Genomic DNA, 21731 nt, shown 5'->3' with positions numbered 1-21731 from the left:
GGAATTATTCGGGGGATGAGAAAGATGGGTACTGGGTATTTTAAGGACCTCCAACCCAGGAGAGAGGCAAGAAGAGCCGCCAGCAGAGAGGTTCAGAGAGCGGGAGCATCCAGTCTTCACCCCATTATCTCTTATCTTGTGACTCTGAGTAAGGGACCTCCTCTGCCTCAGTTTCCTCATACAAGTAGCCAACTGCTTTCTGGGGCTGTTGGGACGATTAAATCAATTCAGGATTGTGGGAACACTCCGTGGAGGCCAGAGCCAGGACGCAGGATATCCTCTGAAATCCCCCCCGGCCCAGTATCCACATAACCTCGCCCCACGCCCCCACTCCACACACACGGAGAAGGTATGAGAAGGGACACGGGCTCCTCCATGGTGGCCCCAAGTTCTGCACGTGCCTCAGTTTCCCCGAGAGCACAGGCACCCCCGCAGTCACCACGTTTATTGGATTCATATTTTGACGGGGGGTGGGGGTCAAACAGCCGGGAGGGCTCAGAGCAGGACGCAGAAGAGGCGCTTGTCTCGGAAGGGGTTCTCTGCGGCAGGTACCGGGGTCACCAGCGGGTCATCTTTCGCGTGAGTCTCGCAGAAGGCCAGGAGCTCAGCCGCTGCCTGCGACACCTGCGGGCACCCAGGGGGAGATGTACACGCCCCGCCCCGCCCCTGCCTGGGCCCCGCCCCTCCCCGCCTGGGCCCCGCCCCCGCCTGGGCCCCTCCTCTAGTCAGGCCCGCCCCCTGCCCGGGCCCCTCCCATGGTCAGGCCCCGCCCTTAGGCCCCGCCCCATGTCTGACCCCGCCCCCTATCGGTCCAACCCCTCACCCTCACCCTCCCAACCCCCCTCCTTGGAGTCCAGTCCGGTTCCAAAGGGGATCTTTCCACCCGGACTCCCGGCTCCACTCCCAACTCTAACCCGTCCAGACTCCAGCCCCGGAGCCCGCGGCCTTCCTCCCCACCCCGACCCAGCACCTTCATGCGGTCGATGTTCACCTCCAGCTTCAGCTGCTCCACGGTCTTCCGGGCCTCCGCGATCTTGGCCATGTTGTTGGACATGGCTGCGGCGGGAAAAGGTTAAAAGCCGGTGGGAGTGGAGGCGAAGGAGTAGGCTAGGGCAAAGCTGTGTCCCCAGATAGGGTTGGCGGTGGTGGTGGAACACAGTTAACAGGGGCGTGCGTGGAAGGGCTCACCGATGCGGTGCCCAGAGTGGAGGAAGAGACAGAAAAACAGAAGAAAAGGGGAGAGATGGAAATCTGCGTGGATGGGGGACCAAGAAGCCGGCCGAAAGAGGGACCAATGAACAGGGCCAAGAGGGCCAAGAGAAGGCTTGGAGGGGCGCACAGATGGGGTACCTAGAGGCAGGTGACGGAGGGAACAGAGAGAAGAGAGGGAAGGCAAGGGGGAAGCACAGATGGGAGGCCGAGGAGCAGTGGAGGGAGGGACAGAAGGACAGGAACACAGGTGTTGGATCCAGAGATCCAGGTGTCCTCACCTCCTGGGGAGAGCACAAGAGCCAGAAGGGGGCCCTCCCCAGGCCAATTAGCGCTGGCTCCAGGGAGAAGAAGGAATTAAGATCACCGCGGGAGGGGCGCAGAGGGGGCCTCATTAGGGCCTTGGCAGCAGCTGCCCCCTCCGCCCCCCTCGGGGAGCCCCCCATCCCAGCCCTGGCCACCTCAAAGGCTCCTCTGCTCATTAGCAGCCAGAGAAAGGGCTGGAGAAGGGGGCAACCCAGCTAGGACTGGGAGAGGGACAGGGAGGATGGCGACAGGGACAAACAGAGAGAGACGGGGAGGGGGAGGGGGGAATAAAGAGACTGAGGGAGAGAAAGATGGAGAGACGGGCAGGAGGGATGGAGTGATGGAGAGAGAAGAGACAGAGGGAGGGAGGGAGACAGGGGTGTGAGGAAAGAGAGTGATACAGGGAGAGAGAAGCACAGAGCGGACAAAAGGACAGAGGGAGGAAAGAGAAGGGGCGATGGAAGGCTTGGGGAGAGATGGAGAGATGGAGGTGGGAGAGAACAGAAAGAGGGGCACATAGAGCGCTAGAGGGACAGTGCTAGAGGGGAGAGAGGCAAGAAAGGGCAGGGCAGACAGAAGGAAGTGGAGGTGCAGGAGGGGGCACACGGAGAGACAGAGGGGAAGACAGGCTGATGGAGATGAGCAAGGATAAAGTCATTCATTCACTCACGCATTCATTCATTCATTCCCAGGCAGAGGGACCAGCTGTCGGGGTTCAGGACCACAGCAACCTACCTGTTGCTGCTCAGGGCTGGGAAGGCAGGCGGGTGGCAGAGACACAGCGTCTGGGTCCCCTGCTCAGTTCTGCCCCGCCCCCTCTCCTGGGGCACAGCCCCTGAGGACCCGCCTCCTCCTGCCACCAGCATCCCCATCACCCTTGCGTCTTTTCTCTCTGGGTCCTCTCATTACGTCTGTCCATCTCTCTCTTTGTCTTTGTGTGTCTGTGTCTCTCTCCCTTCCTCTCTCTCTGTCTGTCTCCCTTCTCAATCTCTGTCTCTATCTCTGTCACACTCACACACACACACACACACACACACACACACACACTCTCACAGGTAAAGAGTCTCTTAGGATGAGTCCCCCCCCGCTCTGCCACATTTATCCCACAGTCATCCAAATCTCTCCTGTGGGTCCCACACAGCCTCACACACCATTACATACGCTCTGCCACCCTGTCCCACCCACAACCTCTGTGTCACCCCATCCCAGATGATCCCCTCTCAGCACACAGAATCACACTCACAGTCCCTCGCAGAGATGCACAGCTCCTCGCTGTGTACAGTCTCCTGAACCACCCTAACCTTCTGCAGCGCCACAGTCACTCGACCTCTCAAAATGTCACACAGTCCCTCACAATCTCTTTGAGAGGCCCATCACCACCAGTGACATCTTATACAACCACAGTCAAAGGGACGATCTCTAAGCATCAAATGTATACACACACACAGTTCCACACAGGATCACACACAACCTCTCAAGATGTCTTGCTGAGCCTCACACAGTCTGTATCACACACAGGTGCTGCCTTCACACCACAGCCTCCCAGTGTCAAAACTTACACCCATGAGGTTTCTCTTGCACGCTCATCTGAGCACCCTGGACAGTTGCACACTCTCTAATGCACTGTCATGACACTCTGCCAGTCTCTCAGGGTCCCACACGACCTGTGTTACACACAGTCACACCCAGCATCTCACACATCATCATTGTGGCTGACACATCCTTGTCACACACTCACAAGGTCACTCACACTCAGCTTCCCTCCCCACAGGTCTCTCACACTGCTTCTCACACCGTTACTTGGTGGGCCATTCTCATTCATTCTTGCCCTCTCTCACACACCATCTCCCCGTGGACACACACCTCTCCCATCCTCGCCATATTGCACAGTCACACATGACCTCTTGCTCACACATGGTCTCTCGATGTCACAGTCCCCCAAATAGTGTCTCAGGGACACCCAAACTCATGATGTCTCATGCAGTCACCGATATGTCACATACACGGTCACACACAATGTCTCGGTGTAACATGATTTGAAGAACTGACTCATTTGAAGACTCTGATGCTGGGAAAGATTGAAGGCAGGAGGAGAAGGGCACGACAGAGGATGAGGTGGTTGGATGGCATCACCGACTCAATGGACATGAGTTTGAATAAACTCCGGGAGTTGGCAATGGACAGGAAGGCCTGGCGTGCTGCAGTCCAAGGGGGGCGCAAAGAGTCGGACACGATTGAGCGACTGAACTGAACTGAACACGATTTCACAGTCACGCGCCCAGTTTATGGTTGTCACAGAAAATCTCACAAGGTCACACAGCTACGCACAACCTCTGGACGTCACGCGCGATCTCAAAGTAGTACACACACAGCGAGTGTCACCCACGGACGCCCACAGTGTCCTGCCCTGAACACACCCCTAACGGGCGCTGCACACTCAGCACGCAGTCGTCTCCTGACAGCTCCCTGCCGGCCACACGGGGGCGCCCGCGGCCCGCCGAACCTCCCACCCCGCCGGCGCCAAAGCCGTAGGAGGTGGAAAACCGGAGGGCAAAGCGCCCCCGCCGGCCGGCTGGGAATTAGAGGTGGGAGAGACACAGGAAGGTGGAGGGAGCTAGAGAAAGCTCACTGAAGATGGACTGGGACACAGAAATTCAGAGAGAGGGACAGAGAGATGCCGGGAGAGACAGAGGCAGAGATAGGGACACAGAGACGGAAATTTGGAGAGGAGAGAGACAGAGACAGGCAGAGGGTTGCAGAGATTGAGACGTGCAGGGCATAAGAGAGACACACAGACAGAAAAGTAGAGTCAGAAACTGTGACTGAGAAATACGGACACCGATACACAGACAGAACGCGGTAGAGAGACAGACACGACCGACCGCACCCTCCGCAGGGGACCAGACGGCAGAGGAGCGTCCCGGAGGCAAGACCTGAGGGCCGCCGACGGGGCGGGGGTGGTTCGGGGGCGGGGCTTATAAGGGGCTTATCTGGGGGCGTGTCCAGGGTGTGGTTTGCCGCGAGGGGCGGGTCTTGGGGGCCAGCTCCTGACCTCGCCTCCCTAGCTAGCTGCGGGAGGGGCGGAGGCCGAACCCCGGGAAGACGTGGAGGTCGGGGAGAGAAGCGTCTTTACTGCAGTCATTCCATCCCAATTGGGTTTTTACCGCCTGAACAGGGAAGCGAGACCGGCCGGCAGGGGATACAGGCCTGGGTCCCCAATTTGATAGGAGGATATCGGACCCTGGCTCCCCAACACCCTATCGCGCGGGAGCAGCAGGGCCAGGTTGGGGGGAGGGGAACTAGGCTCACATCTGGAAAGCATCAGGCGCGCCGGACGTGCCAGGGCCCCGGGCCCGGCAGCGGAAGAGCGGAGGGGAGTTAGGGCGCCCCCGTCTCCCTCCCTTAGCGGGGTCGGCCGGCGCCGGGGAGGGGCCTGGGTTTACGCCTAACCTCGGCGCCTCCCGCAGCTGGTTTCCATCAGCAGTTTTGGCCCGGGCAGCCCCGAAGGAGGAAACACGGCTCAGAGCGGGGAAAGACAGGGTGACGACCCAATCTTCCCTCCGTCTCTAATGGCAGCCAGAGGCTGGGGGCGGGGAGACGGACAGGCGGACACTGTCTGAACCAAGCGTAACCTCCATTTCTCTTCCCGGTTGCGGACCTTTCCACTCTATGCATTGCCTTGGTTTCCAGATGTGCAATCCTTCCCTGTGCTGCAGAGGAATTCCCCAGCCTCATGACAGTGGTACTCCTGATCCCATTTTCTGGAGGGAGAAACTGAGACCCTGGATTGCAGATTCAATTCTGACTTGAATTATTAAAGAAACATGCGGTGACTGCCAACAATAAATCTAGCATGGAATACCCAATCCCTACCGCACATTCCATATGAACGTCTGCAGTATCTCAAACTCAGTTGCTCAAAACTGAGCTGATTCCACCTGCCAAACCCTTTCCTACCACAGTCTTATTCATCTCAGTTGATGGGTCAATCTTGATCCCCCCTCCCTTCCTCACACCCCACGACTGCTCTAGCAACAAATCCCATTAACTCCATCTTCAAAGTCTGTCCACAATCCAGTCACTTCTCACCTCCTCTGGTCCAGGCACCATGCTCTGCAGCTTGGACAATTATAGTCCCTACTCACTGGGTCTCCAGCTTCTATTAATACCTCTGTCTCCCTCAGCCTGTTAGGCACAGAGCAGCCAGAGGGACCCTGTTTAAAACAAAGTCCCAAGATAACTGTAGCAAGTGCTAGTGAGAATATGGAGAAACGGACACTCTCATTCACTGCTGGTGGGGATGTAAAATGATGCTGCCGTTTTAGAAAATACACTGGCAGTTCCTCAAAAGATTACAGAGTTACCAGATAACCCGTCAATTCCACTCTTATGTATCTACCTAAGAGAAATGAAAGCATGTAGTAACACAAACACTTGTATTTGAATGTTCATAGCAGAATTATTCACAAAAGCCCCAAAGTGGAAACGACCCAAATGTCCATCAACTGATAAATGGATAAACTACATGTGGTCTATTCAAACAAGGGACTATCATTTGGCAATAAAAGGAAATGCAGTACTGACATGTGCTACAACATGGATAAACTTTGAAACATTATGCTAAGTGAAATACACAGTTACAAAAGACTATATATTGCATGATTCCACATATATTTCCAGAACAGGCCACTCTATAAGGACAAAAATAGATCTACAAAAGTGGATCCCCACGGGCTGGGGAGACTGTAGGATGACAGATAAGGGATGCAGAGCTTCTACCTGGAGTGATGGAAATGTTCTGAAATTTACTGTGGTGATAATATAATCACAGGACAACTCTGTGACTGTAATAAAAGCCATTGATAAAACCTTGATAAAAGACACTGAAGAAGACAGAAATAAATGGAAAGACATCCTGTGTTCATGGACTGGAAGAATTAATATTGTTAAGCTGTCCATACTATCCAAAGCAATGGACAGATTCAGTGCAATCCCACCAAAATTCCAACGGCATTTTTCACAGAAATAGAACAAACAATTCTACAATGTGTGTGAGATCAGAAAAGACCCTAAATAGCCACAGCAATTATGAGAAAGAAATACAAAGCTGGAGGCATCATGTGCCCTAATTTCTTACTATATTACAATGCTATGGTAATTAAAACAGCATGGTACTGGCACAAAAACAGACACATAGATCAACAGACCAGAATAGGAAGCCCAGAAATAAACTGACACATACATGGGCAATTAATTTATAATAAAGGAGCCAAGGATATACAATAGAGAAAAGATAGTCTCTTCAATAAATGGTGTTCTGAAAACTCAACAGCCACATGCAGAAGAATGAAACTGGACCCCTATCTTACACCTTATGCAAAAGTTAACTCAAATGAATTAAGTACTTGAACCTAAGAACTGAAACCACAAAAGCCCTAGGAGAAAACATAGGCAGTAAGCTACTTGACATCAGATGTGGAGATACTATTTTATTTTTTGGATTTGACACTAAAAGCAAAAATAAATGTAGGACTATATCAAATTAAGAGTTTCTGCACATGAAATCATCAACAAAATGAAAGGGCAACTTACTGAATGGGGTGCATTGCTAACTGTGTACAAGATAAGGGATTAACATCCAGAATACATAAAGAACTAATATCCAAAATATATAAAGAACTCATACAACTCAAAAGCAAAAGAAAATCTGATTTTAAAAAATGGGCAGGGACTTCCCTGGTGGCCCAGTGGCTGAGGTGCCACGCTCCCAATACAGAGGGCCTGGGTTTGATTCCTGGTCAGGGAACTAGATCCCACATGCTACAAGTGAGACCCAGGGCAGTCAAAAAAAAAAAAAAATGGGCAGAGGATCTGAATATACATCTTTCCAAATAAGACATACAGATGGCCAACAGGTACATGAAAAGACTCAATATCACTAAACACCAGGGAAAGGCAAATCAAAGCCACAATGAGATATTGCCTTACATCTATCAGAAAGGCCATCATCAAAAAGACAAGCAATGACAGGTGTCATTCAAGGATGTCGAGAAAAAGGAACCCTCTCGAACTATTCCTGGGAATGTAAGCTGGGTGCAGCCACAATGGACAAACAGTATGGAGTTTCCTCAAACAAACAGAACTACCATATGATCCAGCAATTCCATTTCTGGGTGTTTATCTAAAGAAAATGAAAACAGCAATTGAAAAGGATACATTTATCCCTATGTTCACTGCAGCATTTCTTACAATAGCCAAGACTGTGGAAGCAAATTAAGTGTCCACTGATGGGAATGAATAAAGAAAATGTGAATATAATGGAATATTATTCAGGCATAAAAAACAGGGAAATCTTGCCATTTGTGACAACATGGATGGACAACAGATGAAATAAGTCAGACAGAAAAAGATAAATGCCATGGGGTCTCATTTGTATATGGAATCTAAAAACAAAAACAAGCTCCTAGACAGAGAGAGATTGATGGTTGCCTGAGGAGTTGGGGGATGGGCAAAATGGGTGAAGAGAGTTAAAAGCAAATTTCTAGTTGTAAAACAAGTAAGTCCTGGGATACAAAGTACAACATGGTGAGTATAATTAATAATCCTGTATTGCATGTCTGAAAGGTGCTAAGAGAGTCCATCTTAAAAGCTCTCATCACAAGGGGGAAAAAACTTTAAACAAAAACCACTGAGTCCTATATTTTATATGGGCGAATTTTATGGTAGTGAATTATGTTTCAATAGAGCTGTTAACCCCCTCCTCCCACACCCCAAACATCTAAGTTGCTCTTCTGCTCTGAATTCTCCCATGGCTCTCATCTCTCTGGAGGAATAAAAACCAAATTCCTCACCATGGCCCATGAGACCCCACGTGATGCAGTGGTCTAGACCATTCTCTGCCCTCACCTCCCCCACACCCTCCCCAGGCCCCGTTCTCCCCCTGTCACTCACTGCTCCAGACATGCTGGACTCCCAAATATTTTGCCAACATACCAGGCACTGTTTGGGCTTCAGCACTGGCTGACCCCTCTGCCTGGGAGGTTCTTTCCCAAGAGATCCACAAGCTTCAACTCCCCACCTCCTTCAGGTCTCTGTTCAAAAGTAACCCTCTCAATTAGAACACCCCGATCAGTCTACTTAAAAACTCCTCTGCCTCCCCATCCCTCCCAATTCCTTCACATCTCTGCTCAGTTTCCCCCTCACAGTCCTTATCACCTTTTAAAAATTATAGAATTTATATATTTATTGTATCAGCATCCCCTCCTGCCCGCCACCCACCCAGCTTCCATCCCTGTGAGCAGTTCCTTGTGTATCTGTCTAGAGATAATCCATACAGAAATAGGCTGATGGGGCAGTGGCTAACAGCATGGACTCGTAGGCAGTCTGAACTTAAAGGTCTGGCTTTGCTACTTCTTGGTTTCTGGTAAGTGACTCCAGAGAGCTGTGCCTGGGTTTCTCCATCCAAATGGACATAAGAGAGACTTCCCTGGGGGTCCAGTGGCTAAGACTCCAGGCTTCCAATGCAGGGGGGCCCTGGGTTTGATCCCTGGTCAGGGAACTAAATTCCACATGCTGCAACTAAAGATACCAAACGTCACAACTAAGACCCAGCACAGCCAAATAAATAAATAAATAATTTTTTTAATGGGCATAAGAATCATATCCACCTCCGTGAGAATGTCAGAATTAAATGAGTCACTGAGAATAGTCTGGCATATAGTAAGTGCTCATAGAGTGTTGGTTGTTATTTTTTTATGATTAAGCACTAAAGTCTTAAAAAGGAAGAAAGGTCAGCCATCTGCACTTCAACCATCTTGACCACTGAGTGATTTGCATATCCTTAGACAAGTCCCTTCCCCCTTTCAGCTTTAGTTGCTCCTTTTATGAAACAGAGATGGGAGAAATATTCCCAAGGGCCTGAGAAGCAATGACTTTTCCCGGAAACTTTAAAAAATAACTTTGTGAGTTCCCTGGTGGTCTAGTGATTTTAGATGGCGCTTTCAGTGCAATGCCCCAGTTCTCTGGTCAGAGAAATAAGATCCTGCAAATCTCGTGGCACAGCCAAAAGCAAAAAAAGCAAAAAAAAAAAAAAGTAAAAAAAAAAAAACTTTGTTGCTGTAAAAGGAAGTATCTTTTAATCCACACACACACCACCACTACAACTCACACCTACCAGAAGGGGAGCTCCACGGGGCAAGGACTTTTTTCTGTTTTGTTCCTTACTATATCCAGATTGCCTTAGTGGGCCCTGGACATACAAGTGAGTACAGCAGACCTTACTCTCTCAGAAGTCAAAGGGACAGAGAGGTGGACACACCCGTGTAGCCCATGTAGTCACAAAGGTCAATGCAGCAACAAATACCCATTCTTCAGACTGTGAGTCAGGTGGAGATTGGATCCTAGTCCTGGCTCCCTCTTGCTTTGTGACCAGGGTAATAGCCCCTCTCTGAGTCTCTATTTACCCATCCATGCAGTTAGTACAATTATTGGGCTTATCCAAAAGAAAAATGGGCAAAAGGTGTGAACAGGCAATTCAGAGAATTACAAGTGGGTCAACAAGCATACAAAATGTGTTGTATGAGAGTAGGGAGACATGCTAATTAAAATGAAAACATTTTTTCCCCTAGATTGGCAAAATGAAAATGATTAATAGCATCTCTTGTTTGGTGAAGGGGTGAAAAAAAATGGGCCTCTCGGAAATTACTGTTGGAAATGTCAACTGAGGGTAGTTTCAGTGGAAGGAATTGTGACTATGTCAATTATAATTTTTTTTAATTTTTAATTTTTTATAATTTCAAATGATTGTACTGTAATGACCAAGTGAGTCTATTTCTAGGATCCTACAGAAATATGTATATGCACAAAGAGGCATATACAAAGAAACAATTGCACTAAAGTCTAAAATATGAGACTGACGCACTGCCTACTGCACTAAGAAGGCTCTTAAAGTCTAAAATAGAAAGAATTGAGGAGCTGACAATAAGGTTAGATCATGGGTAACCCCAACCCCATTGGAATCATATGCAGCTACTACAGTGATAGGAAAATACGTCACCTAAATTTAGATGAGATGAAAAAACACCTAGAATACAACTTAGTAAAACTGACATATGAAGAAATAGAAAAGCATAAACAAATAAACAGAAAAGCTAATAAATAGTACTAACCCCTCAAAGAAATTCAACTAATTAAAACCCTTCCCATATAGAAATCTCCAGGCACAGATTAAAAAATTGTTAAACAGTGTATACATATGGCTCAACTTATGTAAATAGTTTTAGCTGGACAGAGTATAACTATATGTATATTAATATATATGGACATCCCTGGTGGTTCAGCTGGTGAAGAAGCTGCCTGCAATGAGGGAGACCTGGGTTCGACCCCTGGGTTGGGAAGGTCCCCTGGAGAAGGGGATCTACCCACTCCAGTATTCTGACCTGGAGAATTGCATGGATTATACATCCATGGGTTCGCAAAGAGTTAGACTTTACTGAGCGACTTTCACTTCACTTCATGCATATGTATAGTCTCATATATTTATATAGCTACTAGGATTCATACATGTATGCAAACACATAAAGGAAAACATACAAGGATGCACATCAAACTGATTATGATGACTTCTGAGAGAAGGCATTTGGGGCTGTCACTTTTACCTATATTATTTCCATTTCTAAACATTTTGTTTTTTATTTCTGTATTATTTCCATTTTATGAAACCATATTTATGACCAAACAAAACTCAACCTAAGGTTAGATTCATTGATATAAAATATTCAGTGGTAAAAAAAAAATGCTATTGAGACCTAGGCTAGGATTTAACATCTGGTTCTGACATTACCATACCCAAAGCAAACAGTAGTTGCTCAATAAATAGTAGTCCAAAGGAAAAGTCCATTTAACCACAGAAGGAAAGTCCACCACCACATATGTAACACTGTGCATTTATTTACAAAGAGGTTAAAGAAACACACAGATTCTGGCCCCCCTGTGCACTGGGGAGTCACCATCGTCATAATAAATACAGTAATTTAAAAAAAAAAAAAGAAAAAAATACTGGATTGGAACAACTGAGGGTCATCCTGGGCTTCCCCCACTCCCTCTCACAGGGGGTGCCACGAGATAGAAGCCATCTTCCTTCCACTCTTCTACCTCCCAATCCTTCATATCTGTCCAGGGAGGGAGGTGAAAGAGTCTTTCCCTGGTGTCACCAACTCCTACTTGACCCTCAAAACCCCAAAGTCAGTGCTCCTTCCCTTTCCAGGGCACTCTGCAAGCACCCTCTGGGTCAGCCACAGAGTCTCTGACCAGGGTGCTAAGGGGATATCCTAAGGGTTCAAGGACGTGGAGGGGGGCACTTTGTGAATGTGAACGGGGGCCATAACTGGGCATGGAAACTAGGAATAAGAGGGCTCAGTGAGAGAAACGAAGAAGAAAAAACGGACTAACTGTCTAAACTAAAATGGGGAAATTCAAACTGAATTACCCCTTCTGTATACCATAGTACAGACATAGTACAGATGAAGAAAGTGAGGCCCACAGAAAGGGAACTTTCTAGCCCAAGGGCTGCAGAGTCCGCAGCTCATCTGGGTCAAACAGGGCTCCTCCCCAATTCCTCCCTGTGGTGGAGGAGGAGCCTTTTCAACCCAGACTGCAATGAATGGGGCAGTGAGGAAGGGTCTTTGGAAGCAGAGAGAATGGTGGTCTTTGGAAAGGAGGTGTAGAAGGGTCAGTGATTGGGGGGTGTAGTGGTGCAGAGGCCATGTAGGGGGATCCCAAGCAAACCTCTAAACTCACACTGTAGTCATGACCTTGAGAGAACCCGAACGGAAACGCAGGATCTTCTTCTTGAGCGCGTGGGAAGCCTTGATCTTCACAAAGACTTTGGCGGGGCCCGCAGGCGCCCCTCCACCCGCACCAGCCCCTGGCCCGGAGGCTGCGGTGGCTGCCACCAGCTGCTGCGGCCACACGAGGCCACCGCTGCCATCGGAGTCGCTGGATGCGGAGCTGAAGGCAGGCGACTCGCCCTCGCTGGCGCTCGATTCACTCTCCCCGTAGCCGCCTCCGCCAACGCCGCTTGCCGGGCCCCGGCGCCCCAAGGGCCCCAGGCGCCCGGCCGAACACTCCGAGTCGCTGCCCGCGCAGCCGTAGAGCAGACGGCGCTGAGGAGCTGACGGGGATGGGCCAGGACCCGGGCCTCGGGCGGCGGGGCCGCGGGGCCGGCCTCGGCGCCCATCGGCAGCGTCGATCTCGGCCGTGGAGCGCCAGCGGCGGCAGGACCCGGCGGCCTGAGCCGCGAGAGTGGGTGCTGGACCACGGCGAGGCCGTGGCGGCCGAGGCTCTTCCCTTTCGGCTGTGGGGTACTTGGGGGGACCTGGAGGAACTGCGGCGGCGCGGCCCAAAAGGCTGGTCTCGGACTGGGAGCGCGCGGCCTTGCGAGCCCTGGGCGAGCCCCGGCGGCCCGAGGCCTCGGTCATGCGTCCGCGGCGGCCCGCGGCCCGGGGACGCTCCCGGGGTGGGGACTGCTCCACGCTGCGGCCCCGTGTCAGAGGGGGCGCTTTACGGCGCGCCGCGCGGCCAGGGAGGCCGCGGGTGGCGGCCTGAGCGCCCGGGATGTACTGTGCCTTCACCAGGCGGCCCTCCGCCGGGCTGTCGGGGGGCGAGGGGGCAGCGGGCGGGGCCACGGGCTCGGGGGTCGCCTCCGCCTCCCACGGCGAGGCCCAGGCGCGGCCCAACGGGGCCGGGCTGGCGGGACGGACCCCCGCGCGCTCCACCGGGGGCTCGGGCGCGGATCGCGCGCCTCCGGGGGGCGGGGACGCGTCGGGAGGCCGCTGGCGCACGCTGTTCTGGCGCCGCGGGCCCCCGTCCGCGCCCCCGGGACTGGTCCGGGGCTGGCCCGCCCCCCGGCGGCGGCGCCTGCGCAAGAGCGCCGAGATGTAGCCGTCCAGGGGCCGCCCCGCGCCCGCGGCTTCGGGCGAGTCCGGGGGAGGGCGGCCGCAGGGCCGTGGGCTGCGCAGCGCCACGGCGTGCAGGGGGCTGGGCGTCAGGAAGGGCCCCGCGCGGGCTCGTCGCTCCGCGGAGGAGCAGGCCTCCGGGCCCGCAGACCCCGCAGCCGTCGGGTAGGGCGCCGAGAAGGACCGCGGCACGGCTGCCCTAGCGCCCACTGGCTCGGGTGCGCTGGGACTGGCGTCTCCTAGGGGAGGGAGGCAAAAAAGGAAGAGAGAGGAGAAGCTCTCAAAGCCCTTTCCCTATGAGCCTAGGAGGAGCAGTTTGCCTGCCGCCTGCCCTACTCTCCCACTCCCATTAGAAACAACAGTAACAACGAAGCACCTGCTCTCACCCCTTTCCACACATCAGGTTCATAACGAAGTCTTCACAGCGGCCTCCAAGGCCTTGCATGGTCCGTCCTGCCTCTGCGTGTCTGACCTCCAACTCCTGGATGCACGGGGCCAGTCTCTGTATTGGCTGCTCCTGCTATCTAAACTACCCTTCTCTCAGGATGTCTGCTTGACCCACTCCCGCTCTTACTTTAGGGCGCCACTCCAACGTCACAGCCTCAGTGACGCCGTCTCTGGCCATATTTTCTACAGTTGCAGTTCCCTTCCCGGCTCCCAGAGACATGCTCTCATCCCCTTCCATAATTTTATTTTCATGGTACATGTCAATATCTACTATCCTAGGGACTTCCCTGGTGGTCCAGGGGTTAAGACTCCGTGCTTCCAATGCAGGCGGCATGGGTTCAGTCCCTGGTCGGGGAACTAAGATCTTAACATGGGACTTGACCATTAAATAAATGAAAAGTGAAAGTCATTCAGTCACGTGACATTCTTTGTGACCCTATGGACTGTAGCCCGCCAGGCTCCTCCATCCATGGGATTTCCCTGGCAAGAATACTGGAGTAGATTGCCATTTCCTTCTCCAGGGGATCTTCCCGACCCAGGGATCAAACCCGTGCCTCCTGCATTGCAGGTGGATTCCTTACTGTCTGAACCACCACGGAGCTTATTAAATAAATAAATAAAATCTAATATCTTAGATGTTTTACTTATTTATCTTGTATATTATCTATTTCTTTCACTCGAATGTCAGTTTCATGAAGACAGTGATTTCTTTACTGCTCTATTCCTCACCCCTATGATATGTGCCAGGAAGGCACATAGTAGGGACTCAGAAAGAAAGGTAGTTGAACAAATGAATAGCAGCGATTTACTGAATGGCTACCATGTGCCATGTTCCAATGTCTTTGGGCAGAGGCTCACTGAATAGTCAAAACTTCCCTGTGAAGTAGATGCTGTTATGAATCCCATTTTAATGGATGGAGAAATAACACCCAGAAAGAAGGAATGTGCTCAAAATCACACAGAAAGGGACAGTTACAGCCAGACTTCAAATCCAGGTTGATCTGACTCAGATGCTTGTGATCAAAAGCCTAGCTCTTGGGGCCCAACCCCACCCACCTTACCTAGGGACTTGGGCCTCTCGCTGGCATAGATGCCCCGGGGTTCAGCGGGACCCAGGCGTCCATAGGAGCCAGAGCCAGAGAAGCCACTGTCCCCACAGAAAGTCGAGGGTGGTGAGTCCGGGCCTCCCGTGGAGCTGGGGTCTTCATAGAAGCCTAGATTTCAAAGAGAAGGGGAGAAAACAATCAGGGGGGCCTGAAAGGCGGACATGGGGTGGAGGGGAGGAGATCAAGAGGCAGAGTGAGGAGCCTGAGAAACAGGAGACAGTGGGGTGGGGGGGCCCAGGCAGACCACACTACCTCTACCCATGCTTACCCGAGCTGCGTCCACTCTCCTGTTCCAAGCCCCCAGACTCCAGGCTCAGGTCTCCCAGCTGCTGGCCCAGGTCCCAGATGAGCCCAGGCAAGGCCTCCTAAGGAGGTAGGGAGAGCAAGATGATCAGAAGAGCCCCCAGTCCTCTGTCAACTGGTCTTCTATTCTAGCAGCTCATGGGCAGAGTTTCGGTTTGACAGTGAGGCTTGATTTCAAAAAGGTAAAAGCAGTACCCAACTTCCAGGATTCCTTTCAATATTTCTGTCTCTTCAACCCATTAGAAAGTCCTCCTGGTCGTCTAACTCCAGTCCCTCATGCTGCAGTCACCTCATTCCCTCTTAAGTGTGAGTGATAAGGCTTCCAAAGGCCCCATCTCTTGTCCCTTCTCTACCAGCTGTTCCCTCCATCTGGAGCTCATGGCTCCTTAACCCCTATTAGAATGCTCTTTGAGCATAACTTCAGGTCTTCCTGCTGTAAAGGCAGGTCACTGCTAGAAGTTAGTGTTCAGGACCCAGCAGATCTCTCAGCCATTCATTCATCTGCCTTCCCCCAGACTTTTACTCTCTCTTCTCAGATGCTTCCACCTCCCCTCATGGCCCCGCTTTTTAATATTTATTTATTTATTTACTTGGCTGCTCCAGGTTGTAGTTGCAGCAGGTGGGATCTAACTCGCTGATCAGGGATCTAACCCCCCCCCCTGCCCCCACATTGGGAGTGTTCAGAGTCCTAGCCACTGGACCGCCAGGGAAGTCCCCCCAGTGCCCCTTATCACCAATGAAAAGTCCTTCTGCAAGTCTTCCTTAAGTTTTTCTTGCTGCAGGCTGGCTCTGTCCCTCATTTGGGTAAAACAGGCTGACCACAATTTATATAAATCTTTGCACCCCTCAGAAAGAATCCCCTCATGTCTACTGGAGGGCTTCCCTGATGGCTCAGTGGTAAAGAATCCACCTGCCAATGCAGGAAATTCAGGAGACGCAGGTTCGATCCCTGGGTTGGGAAGATTCCCTGAGGGAGGGCATGGCAACCCACCCCAGTATTCTTGCCTGGGAAATCCCATGGACAGAGGAGCCTGGTGGACTACAGTCCATGGGGTCGCAAAGAGTCTGACATGATTTAGCGACTGATCAACAACAAATGCTTACTGGAAAGCCCTTCTGTGAATCTAGCCTTAGTGGAACTACCATAGCAAACCCCAGGGGGTTCCATTGCCTCCAGCAGGGACCTCTCCTCCTCCTGCCTTAGCTCCATCCTCACCTAGAAGCCCTAGTGTCTGTCACAGCACCTCATCCCCATGGGAAATGTCGATGGAGTCTACCCTGGATCCTTTGTGCTGCAGGAAAAGACCACCTCCTATCAGATGTGAATAAATGAAGGTGAAACCCTTTAAGGGGAGTGACTGGGACACGGTGGGGGCAGGGGCTGAAACAACACACATGGGGTCTCCAAGACACTAGGACTTAACCCGCTTTTGAAAAACAGGACTGGAGCCAGGAAGAGTCTCGCAGGGATCTGGGTGAGGCCAGAGGTGGGGGCAGCCTCGGGCTGACGGTTGACCCTCAGACAAAAGCGGCTTGTCTGGACGGCAGGCGGGCAGCGGGAGGGAGGGAAGGGGGGAGGAGGGGCTGAGAGGGCAGCCGCCCAGGCTTGCCTATTTAGGGCAGAAAGACTGGCCGGCTCCCCCGCAGACAACCCCCCCTCCAACTTCCTATTCCTGTGGCTGCTCTCCTGGGCCCTGGTCCTTACCCCTCCCCCCCAGAAGAGAAGCCCCCATCTGGGCTTGTATCTGGGAGGAAAGTCAACAGATCTTTTCACTTTGAGCTCAGTGGACAGAGATGCTCAGAGTGGTGTCATCCTTGAGCAGATTCCAGGGATGCAGATGCATGATGCAGTGTCAGGGATGGCTAAAACACATCAAGGACCACCCCTATAATCCCACATCCTGTCCCACACTAATCATGTCCTTGCTCTCTCCGCTGTAGCCACACTGGCCTCCTGACTGTTCCCTGAACATACCAGGCATGCTCCTAACTCAGTAGGATGTGTTTCCCCAGCACGCTCTCCTGGCTCCCTCCCTTGCTTCATTCAGATGCCTAACATGTTCCCTTCTCTGATCACTCTTTCCAAAATAACTCCCCATCGTTCTGCACCTGGGTTGCTCTGCTTTTTCCCCCCACCCCCACCCCCAACAGAGCAGCAATGACCTCCTGACTTAAAATGATGTATCAGGCTGTCATTTGTTCATTGTCTTTCTCACCAGATCGTCAGTCCCAGCCCCAGAAGAGCAGAGATTTGGGTCTGTTCTGTATACTGCTGCGCCGTCCCTGTCACCAGCCCCCCAACCCAGTCCCAGTGCCTATGACAGTTCCTGGCTCAAAGTAGGTACCCAGGAAATGTTTGGAAAAGGAATGAATGAATACAGCAGAATACTATACAGCTGTTAAAATGGAATGAGGCAATTTCTATATAATAGAACCATCATCAAGACCTATTGTGGAGTGAAAAAAGGAAAATGCAGAGGGACTTCCCTGGTGGTCCAGTGGTTAAGATCCACCAGGCAGGAGACATGGGTTTGATCCCTAGTTGGGGAACTAAGATGCCAAATGCCCCGAGGCAACTAAGCCCACACTCCACAGCTAGAGAAGCCTGTGCATTGCAACACACAGCCCAAGTGCCATAACGCAGAGCTAGCACAGTCAAAAAAAAATACAAAAGCAGAATGTATAGTATAATGATGAGTCAGAACTACTACCTGGGGGTTGTGTTAAAAGCTAAGTTACTGGGTCTGACCCCCCATAGCTTCTGATTCCAGGCAGGAGCCTAAGAAATTGAATTTCTAACAAGTTCCTGGGTGATGCTACTAGTCCATCAGGCCACACTTTAAGAACTACTGCTATAGTCTCTGATACCTCACCCAAGAAACTGGAATTTGAAAAAAGCAAAGCAAACTCTACATATTTTGGAATGTAGGTTGTTTTTGTACATAGATGCAGAATTCACACCAGGGTGACAATGATGATCACAGGCAAGAGGGTGGATTTTAGGGAGTCAAGGGAGGGATGAGGGGACTGGATGGTAGGATGAAGTGTTTATGGAGGCACAGCTGGGAGCCGAATTGCCAGGGTTCAAGTTCAACTCACAGCCACTTGCCAGCTGTATGACCTTGAGCTGGTTTCTGGGCCTCAGTTTCCTCGTCTGTAACATGGGCATCTTTTGATTCCAATAGGGTTTTTGTAAGGATTAAACAAATTTAAACAGCAGTTCCTTTTAAGCACTAAATAAACACTGACTTTTATTATTACATGAAAGCCATGAATTTCTAACAGGGAAAATATAAAATCATGCTTTACTGGTGTAATTAGAAATAAATGAAAAAAGATTTTTTTCCCCAGTAAGTTCTGCAGGTCCAATTTCAGTTCTTCCACTTCAGGGAAGAGCAGGAGTAAGGAAGATAAATAGCAGAGGCCTCTTCCTCCCCAGTGCCTGGACCCTACAACACCCCCCTATTTGCAAGTCTGACCTCATTTCTTCATCCTCCCAGCTGCAAGGAGATGAATCTTTAAAAGACCAGAAGGTCCTTGGCCTGAATCTGGCTCTCTGCCTATTCACAGTGCCCCTTATGGCTTTTTGGTTTTTTTTTTTGCAAGCCCATTTGCAAGTGGGCCTGAGGCTGCCCACTTCAGGCAGGTTTAAGATGAATGTGGTTTGGACCTCTGGAGACCCCTTTGCCCAAACTTTCCCAGACCTTTATTGCCCCCATTCACAAGTCCCTGGTCTGTGTCCAATTCCCTTGATCTCTGTTAGGAAGTCCTTCTGCAAGTCTAACTTGAGTCCTTCTTGCTGGAAGGGGACCATTTTCCTTGGCGGGAGAGAACAGCACTCCTGCCCCATTCAGGATTCTTGCCTCTTTTCTCTGAGGTTCCCCCTAATCTTTCCCTGCATCCCTATCTTTCCTACTAGAAACGAATCAATTCTGGCCCCAATCAATTCTTGTTTCAAAGGGAGTGTATCCCTGGGTGGTGGGGTGGAGGAGTCGAAGGGGTGAGCATCACACAACAGAGGTTCAGGGATCAGAGGAGGCCCCCACCCCCTCTTTGGAAGGACCCAGGAACCCCCAACACCAGAGGAGTTTATATTTAGCGCTTCTCTGCTCCTCCCTCAGTGGCGCTGTCTCCCTCCCGTTGCCTGCCACCGCCTCCTCCCTGATGCAGGGACGGAGCTCTGCTTGGAGATTGTTGGGGGTGGGGGTAGGGGGGGAGTACTGATGGGTGGGAGTAGACAGAGGGGCAGAAAAGGGGGAGACTGAGGCAGAGAGGGAGAGGATGAGGGGCAGGGAGGCAGGACACAGCTGGCCCATCCCCATGCCTTCTGCCTCTCTTTGGAGGGATGGGAGGTGCCTTCCCAAGCCCAGCCAGCTTAGGGTGGGGTGAGCTGGTGAGGGCCCCCACAATGCGCGGCTCTAACTTTGGGAGGGGGTGGGGCCTCCCACAGCTGTTTCTGTTTCCACAGAAGAATGTGCAGGGTCCCTCTCCTGACGGGGGGCGGGGTGGGGGGGTGGGGGGAGGGGCTGGCCGTCCTGCCCCAGAGTCTGGCTTCACTTTACCCCCACCTTCCCGCCATTCCCCATCCGAGGAGGGGGCAGTCGAGGTCAATAGCAGGGAGAGCCCCCTCCCCCTGCTACCTCGGCTCAGGTTTCCCCAAATGGGAAGCTCTGACCACACACAGGCTTGGGGATGGGATCAGCAAGTGGAGCTGGGGTCTGGGGCCTGGCAGGCTGGGGGGGAGGGGAAGAGAGAGACAGGGATGTGGGGCAGGAAGAAATGCAAGAAAGGAAGACCAAGGGAGACAGAGAGACAGAGGACTGAGAAGGCAGACAGACAGGCACAGAAAGTCACAGAGATGTGTCAGGAGGGAAGAGAGTGCAAGAAACCCAGGAGAATTAAGGAATAACAAAGAGAGGCAGAGAGGGGTGATGCTCCCTAAGTCATTCTGGACACCTTGCCTCATCTTCCACCAAGCACCCAGGGTGTCTAGAAGTCAGACTCCCATGCTGCTTCAATTTGTCACCACTTGGGTTAAGCAGGGCTGTGACCAGGTAGCAAAGGAGGGAAAGTGTCACCAGAGAGGCGAGATCACCGTGGGATCCTAAGGGACTGAACTTCCTCAAGGCAGCAATCCCTCCCTCAGGAGGCTTGAGGATCCCCTCCCCCCTCCCAGCCCCCTCCGTAGATCTCCAAGCGCACCAGGACTTAGGGAAGACGTGAGGGCGGGGGGGGGCGCTGATAGGGAGACCAGGAGAGGGTCATGTTTGGATCCGGCTGTGTGACCTTGGGTGAGTCGTTTGCCTTCCCTGAGTCTCAGGTTTTTTCCTCTATGAAATGGGTACTATCATCCCCTTATCCCCCAAGCTGCAAGAAGACAACGCCTGCCAAATACTCAGCCCGGGCTTGACACGTACTTGGCGCCCAGATGGATTTTCCTTGGGGAAGGGGTGTAGGAAATGCGGCCCTGTGCATCACAAGAGGGTCCGGCAGAGGCGATGCAGCCCCCTTTCTCAGTTTGGGGGCGGGGAGGCCTGATCCCGCCCGCCGCCCAGACTCTCCAGCCCCACCCCCCTCTTCTTTTCCCCTCCTCCCTCCCCCACCCGGACGGGTGTCTGAGCATCCAACCGAGACAGACAGACAGACACAGACGAGGGCACAGGAACGGAAGGACAGGTGGCCCCTCACCAGCTGTTCTTCCAGGGCCGCTGCGGCCCGGCGCGCCGCCGCCGCATCTTCGTCCTCGTCGGCGTCCTCCTCGTCCTCGGCCTCGGCGCCCCCCATTCCGGGCTGGGCCAGCCGCAGCGCCTGCTGCACGCGGTACTCCTGCCTCTCCCGGAGCCAGTGTAACTCGCAGAGCCCGGCCAGGCTGCCCTCTAGCCAGCCCCGCAGCCGACCCCGCTCGGGGCTCACCGGGAACGAGAAGGCCCGGATCATGGCTGCGGCCCCCCGCCCCAGACCGGCCGGGCCCCGCGGCCACCCCTCTCCCGGTCCCACCTCCCCGCCCCAACAGCCCGCCTGCCAGCCCGCCCGCTGGCCCGGCTGTCACCGTCTCATCTGCATAGGCGCCCGCCCATTGGGCCGCCCACCCGCGCCTTATCTGCATGGCCACGCCCCCGGCGACAGAGCAACCCCGGCTTATTGGCTGGTACCCTTCCTTACGAAGATGCTCTGCTGTGCACCCTCCAAAGGGACGCATGCTCGCAGCTGCCTACTCGATCGGCTTACGGCCCTCCTCGCCACGCCCCCCTTCTCACCGCCCTTTTGGCCATGGCCACGCCCCCACGCGTCACAATGAAACAAGTCCTCCCTTGCCCGGATGTCATTGGTCCTAGTCTCTCCCATCCCGCAACTGGTTCCGCCCCCTTGCGGGAGAGCTCTGGCTGCCATTGGACTGTCCCGCGAG

The 21731-nt window shown here is 52.6% G+C and overlaps 2 protein-coding genes across 3 annotated transcripts; both read right to left on the bottom strand.

Moving 5' to 3' along the window:
• Positions 1-349: 349 nt before the first annotated feature.
• On the bottom strand, positions 350-4454 carry GNG8 (G protein subunit gamma 8). 2 transcript variants are annotated; one of them, XM_020898013.2, is made up of 3 exons: positions 4403-4454; positions 971-1056; positions 350-624 (listed from the first exon to the last, which is right to left on the bottom strand). In XM_020898013.2, the coding sequence occupies exons 2-3, from the start codon at positions 1052-1054 to the stop codon at positions 496-498; spliced, it is 213 nt and encodes a 70-aa protein (XP_020753672.1). In that variant the 5' UTR covers positions 1055-1056; positions 4403-4454; the 3' UTR covers positions 350-495. The 2 variants fall into 2 exon arrangements, with proteins under 2 accessions (XP_020753672.1, XP_020753673.1); XM_020898014.2 differs by having other exon boundaries at positions 2251-4453.
• Positions 4455-11443: 6989 nt separating this feature from the next.
• DACT3 (dishevelled binding antagonist of beta catenin 3) lies at positions 11444-21331 on the bottom strand. Its single transcript, XM_020898068.2, has 4 exons — positions 21014-21331; positions 15291-15387; positions 14978-15130; positions 11444-13708 (listed from the first exon to the last, which is right to left on the bottom strand). The coding sequence occupies exons 1-4, from the start codon at positions 21260-21262 to the stop codon at positions 12309-12311; spliced, it is 1899 nt and encodes a 632-aa protein (XP_020753727.2). The 5' UTR covers positions 21263-21331; the 3' UTR covers positions 11444-12308.
• Positions 21332-21731: the final 400 nt, after the last annotated feature.

This window comes from Odocoileus virginianus, chromosome 20 (genome assembly GCF_023699985.2).
Source record: "Odocoileus virginianus isolate 20LAN1187 ecotype Illinois chromosome 20, Ovbor_1.2, whole genome shotgun sequence".
NCBI classification, from domain to species: domain Eukaryota; kingdom Metazoa; phylum Chordata; class Mammalia; order Artiodactyla; family Cervidae; genus Odocoileus; species Odocoileus virginianus.
The sequence above is the reverse complement of the archived record's forward strand: the minus strand, read 5'-3'. Positions and strand labels throughout refer to the sequence as shown.

Coding starts and splice junctions, on each gene's coding strand:
- GNG8 (XM_020898013.2), bottom strand. CDS start 1,054: ATGTCCAACAACATGGCCAAGATCGCGGAGGCCCGGAAGACCGTGGAG. Junction 625..970: donor TGAACATCGACCGCATGAAG/GTGCTGGGTCGG, acceptor GGGTGCCCGCAG/GTGTCGCAGGCAGCGGCTGA.
- DACT3 (XM_020898068.2), bottom strand. CDS start 21,262: ATGATCCGGGCCTTCTCGTTCCCGGTGAGCCCCGAGCGGGGTCGGCTG. Junction 15,388..21,013: donor CGGCCCTGGAAGAACAGCTG/GTGAGGGGCCAC, acceptor CTACCTCCTTAG/GAGGCCTTGCCTGGGCTCAT. Junction 15,131..15,290: donor GGAGAGTGGACGCAGCTCGG/GTAAGCATGGGT, acceptor TTTGAAATCTAG/GCTTCTATGAAGACCCCAGC.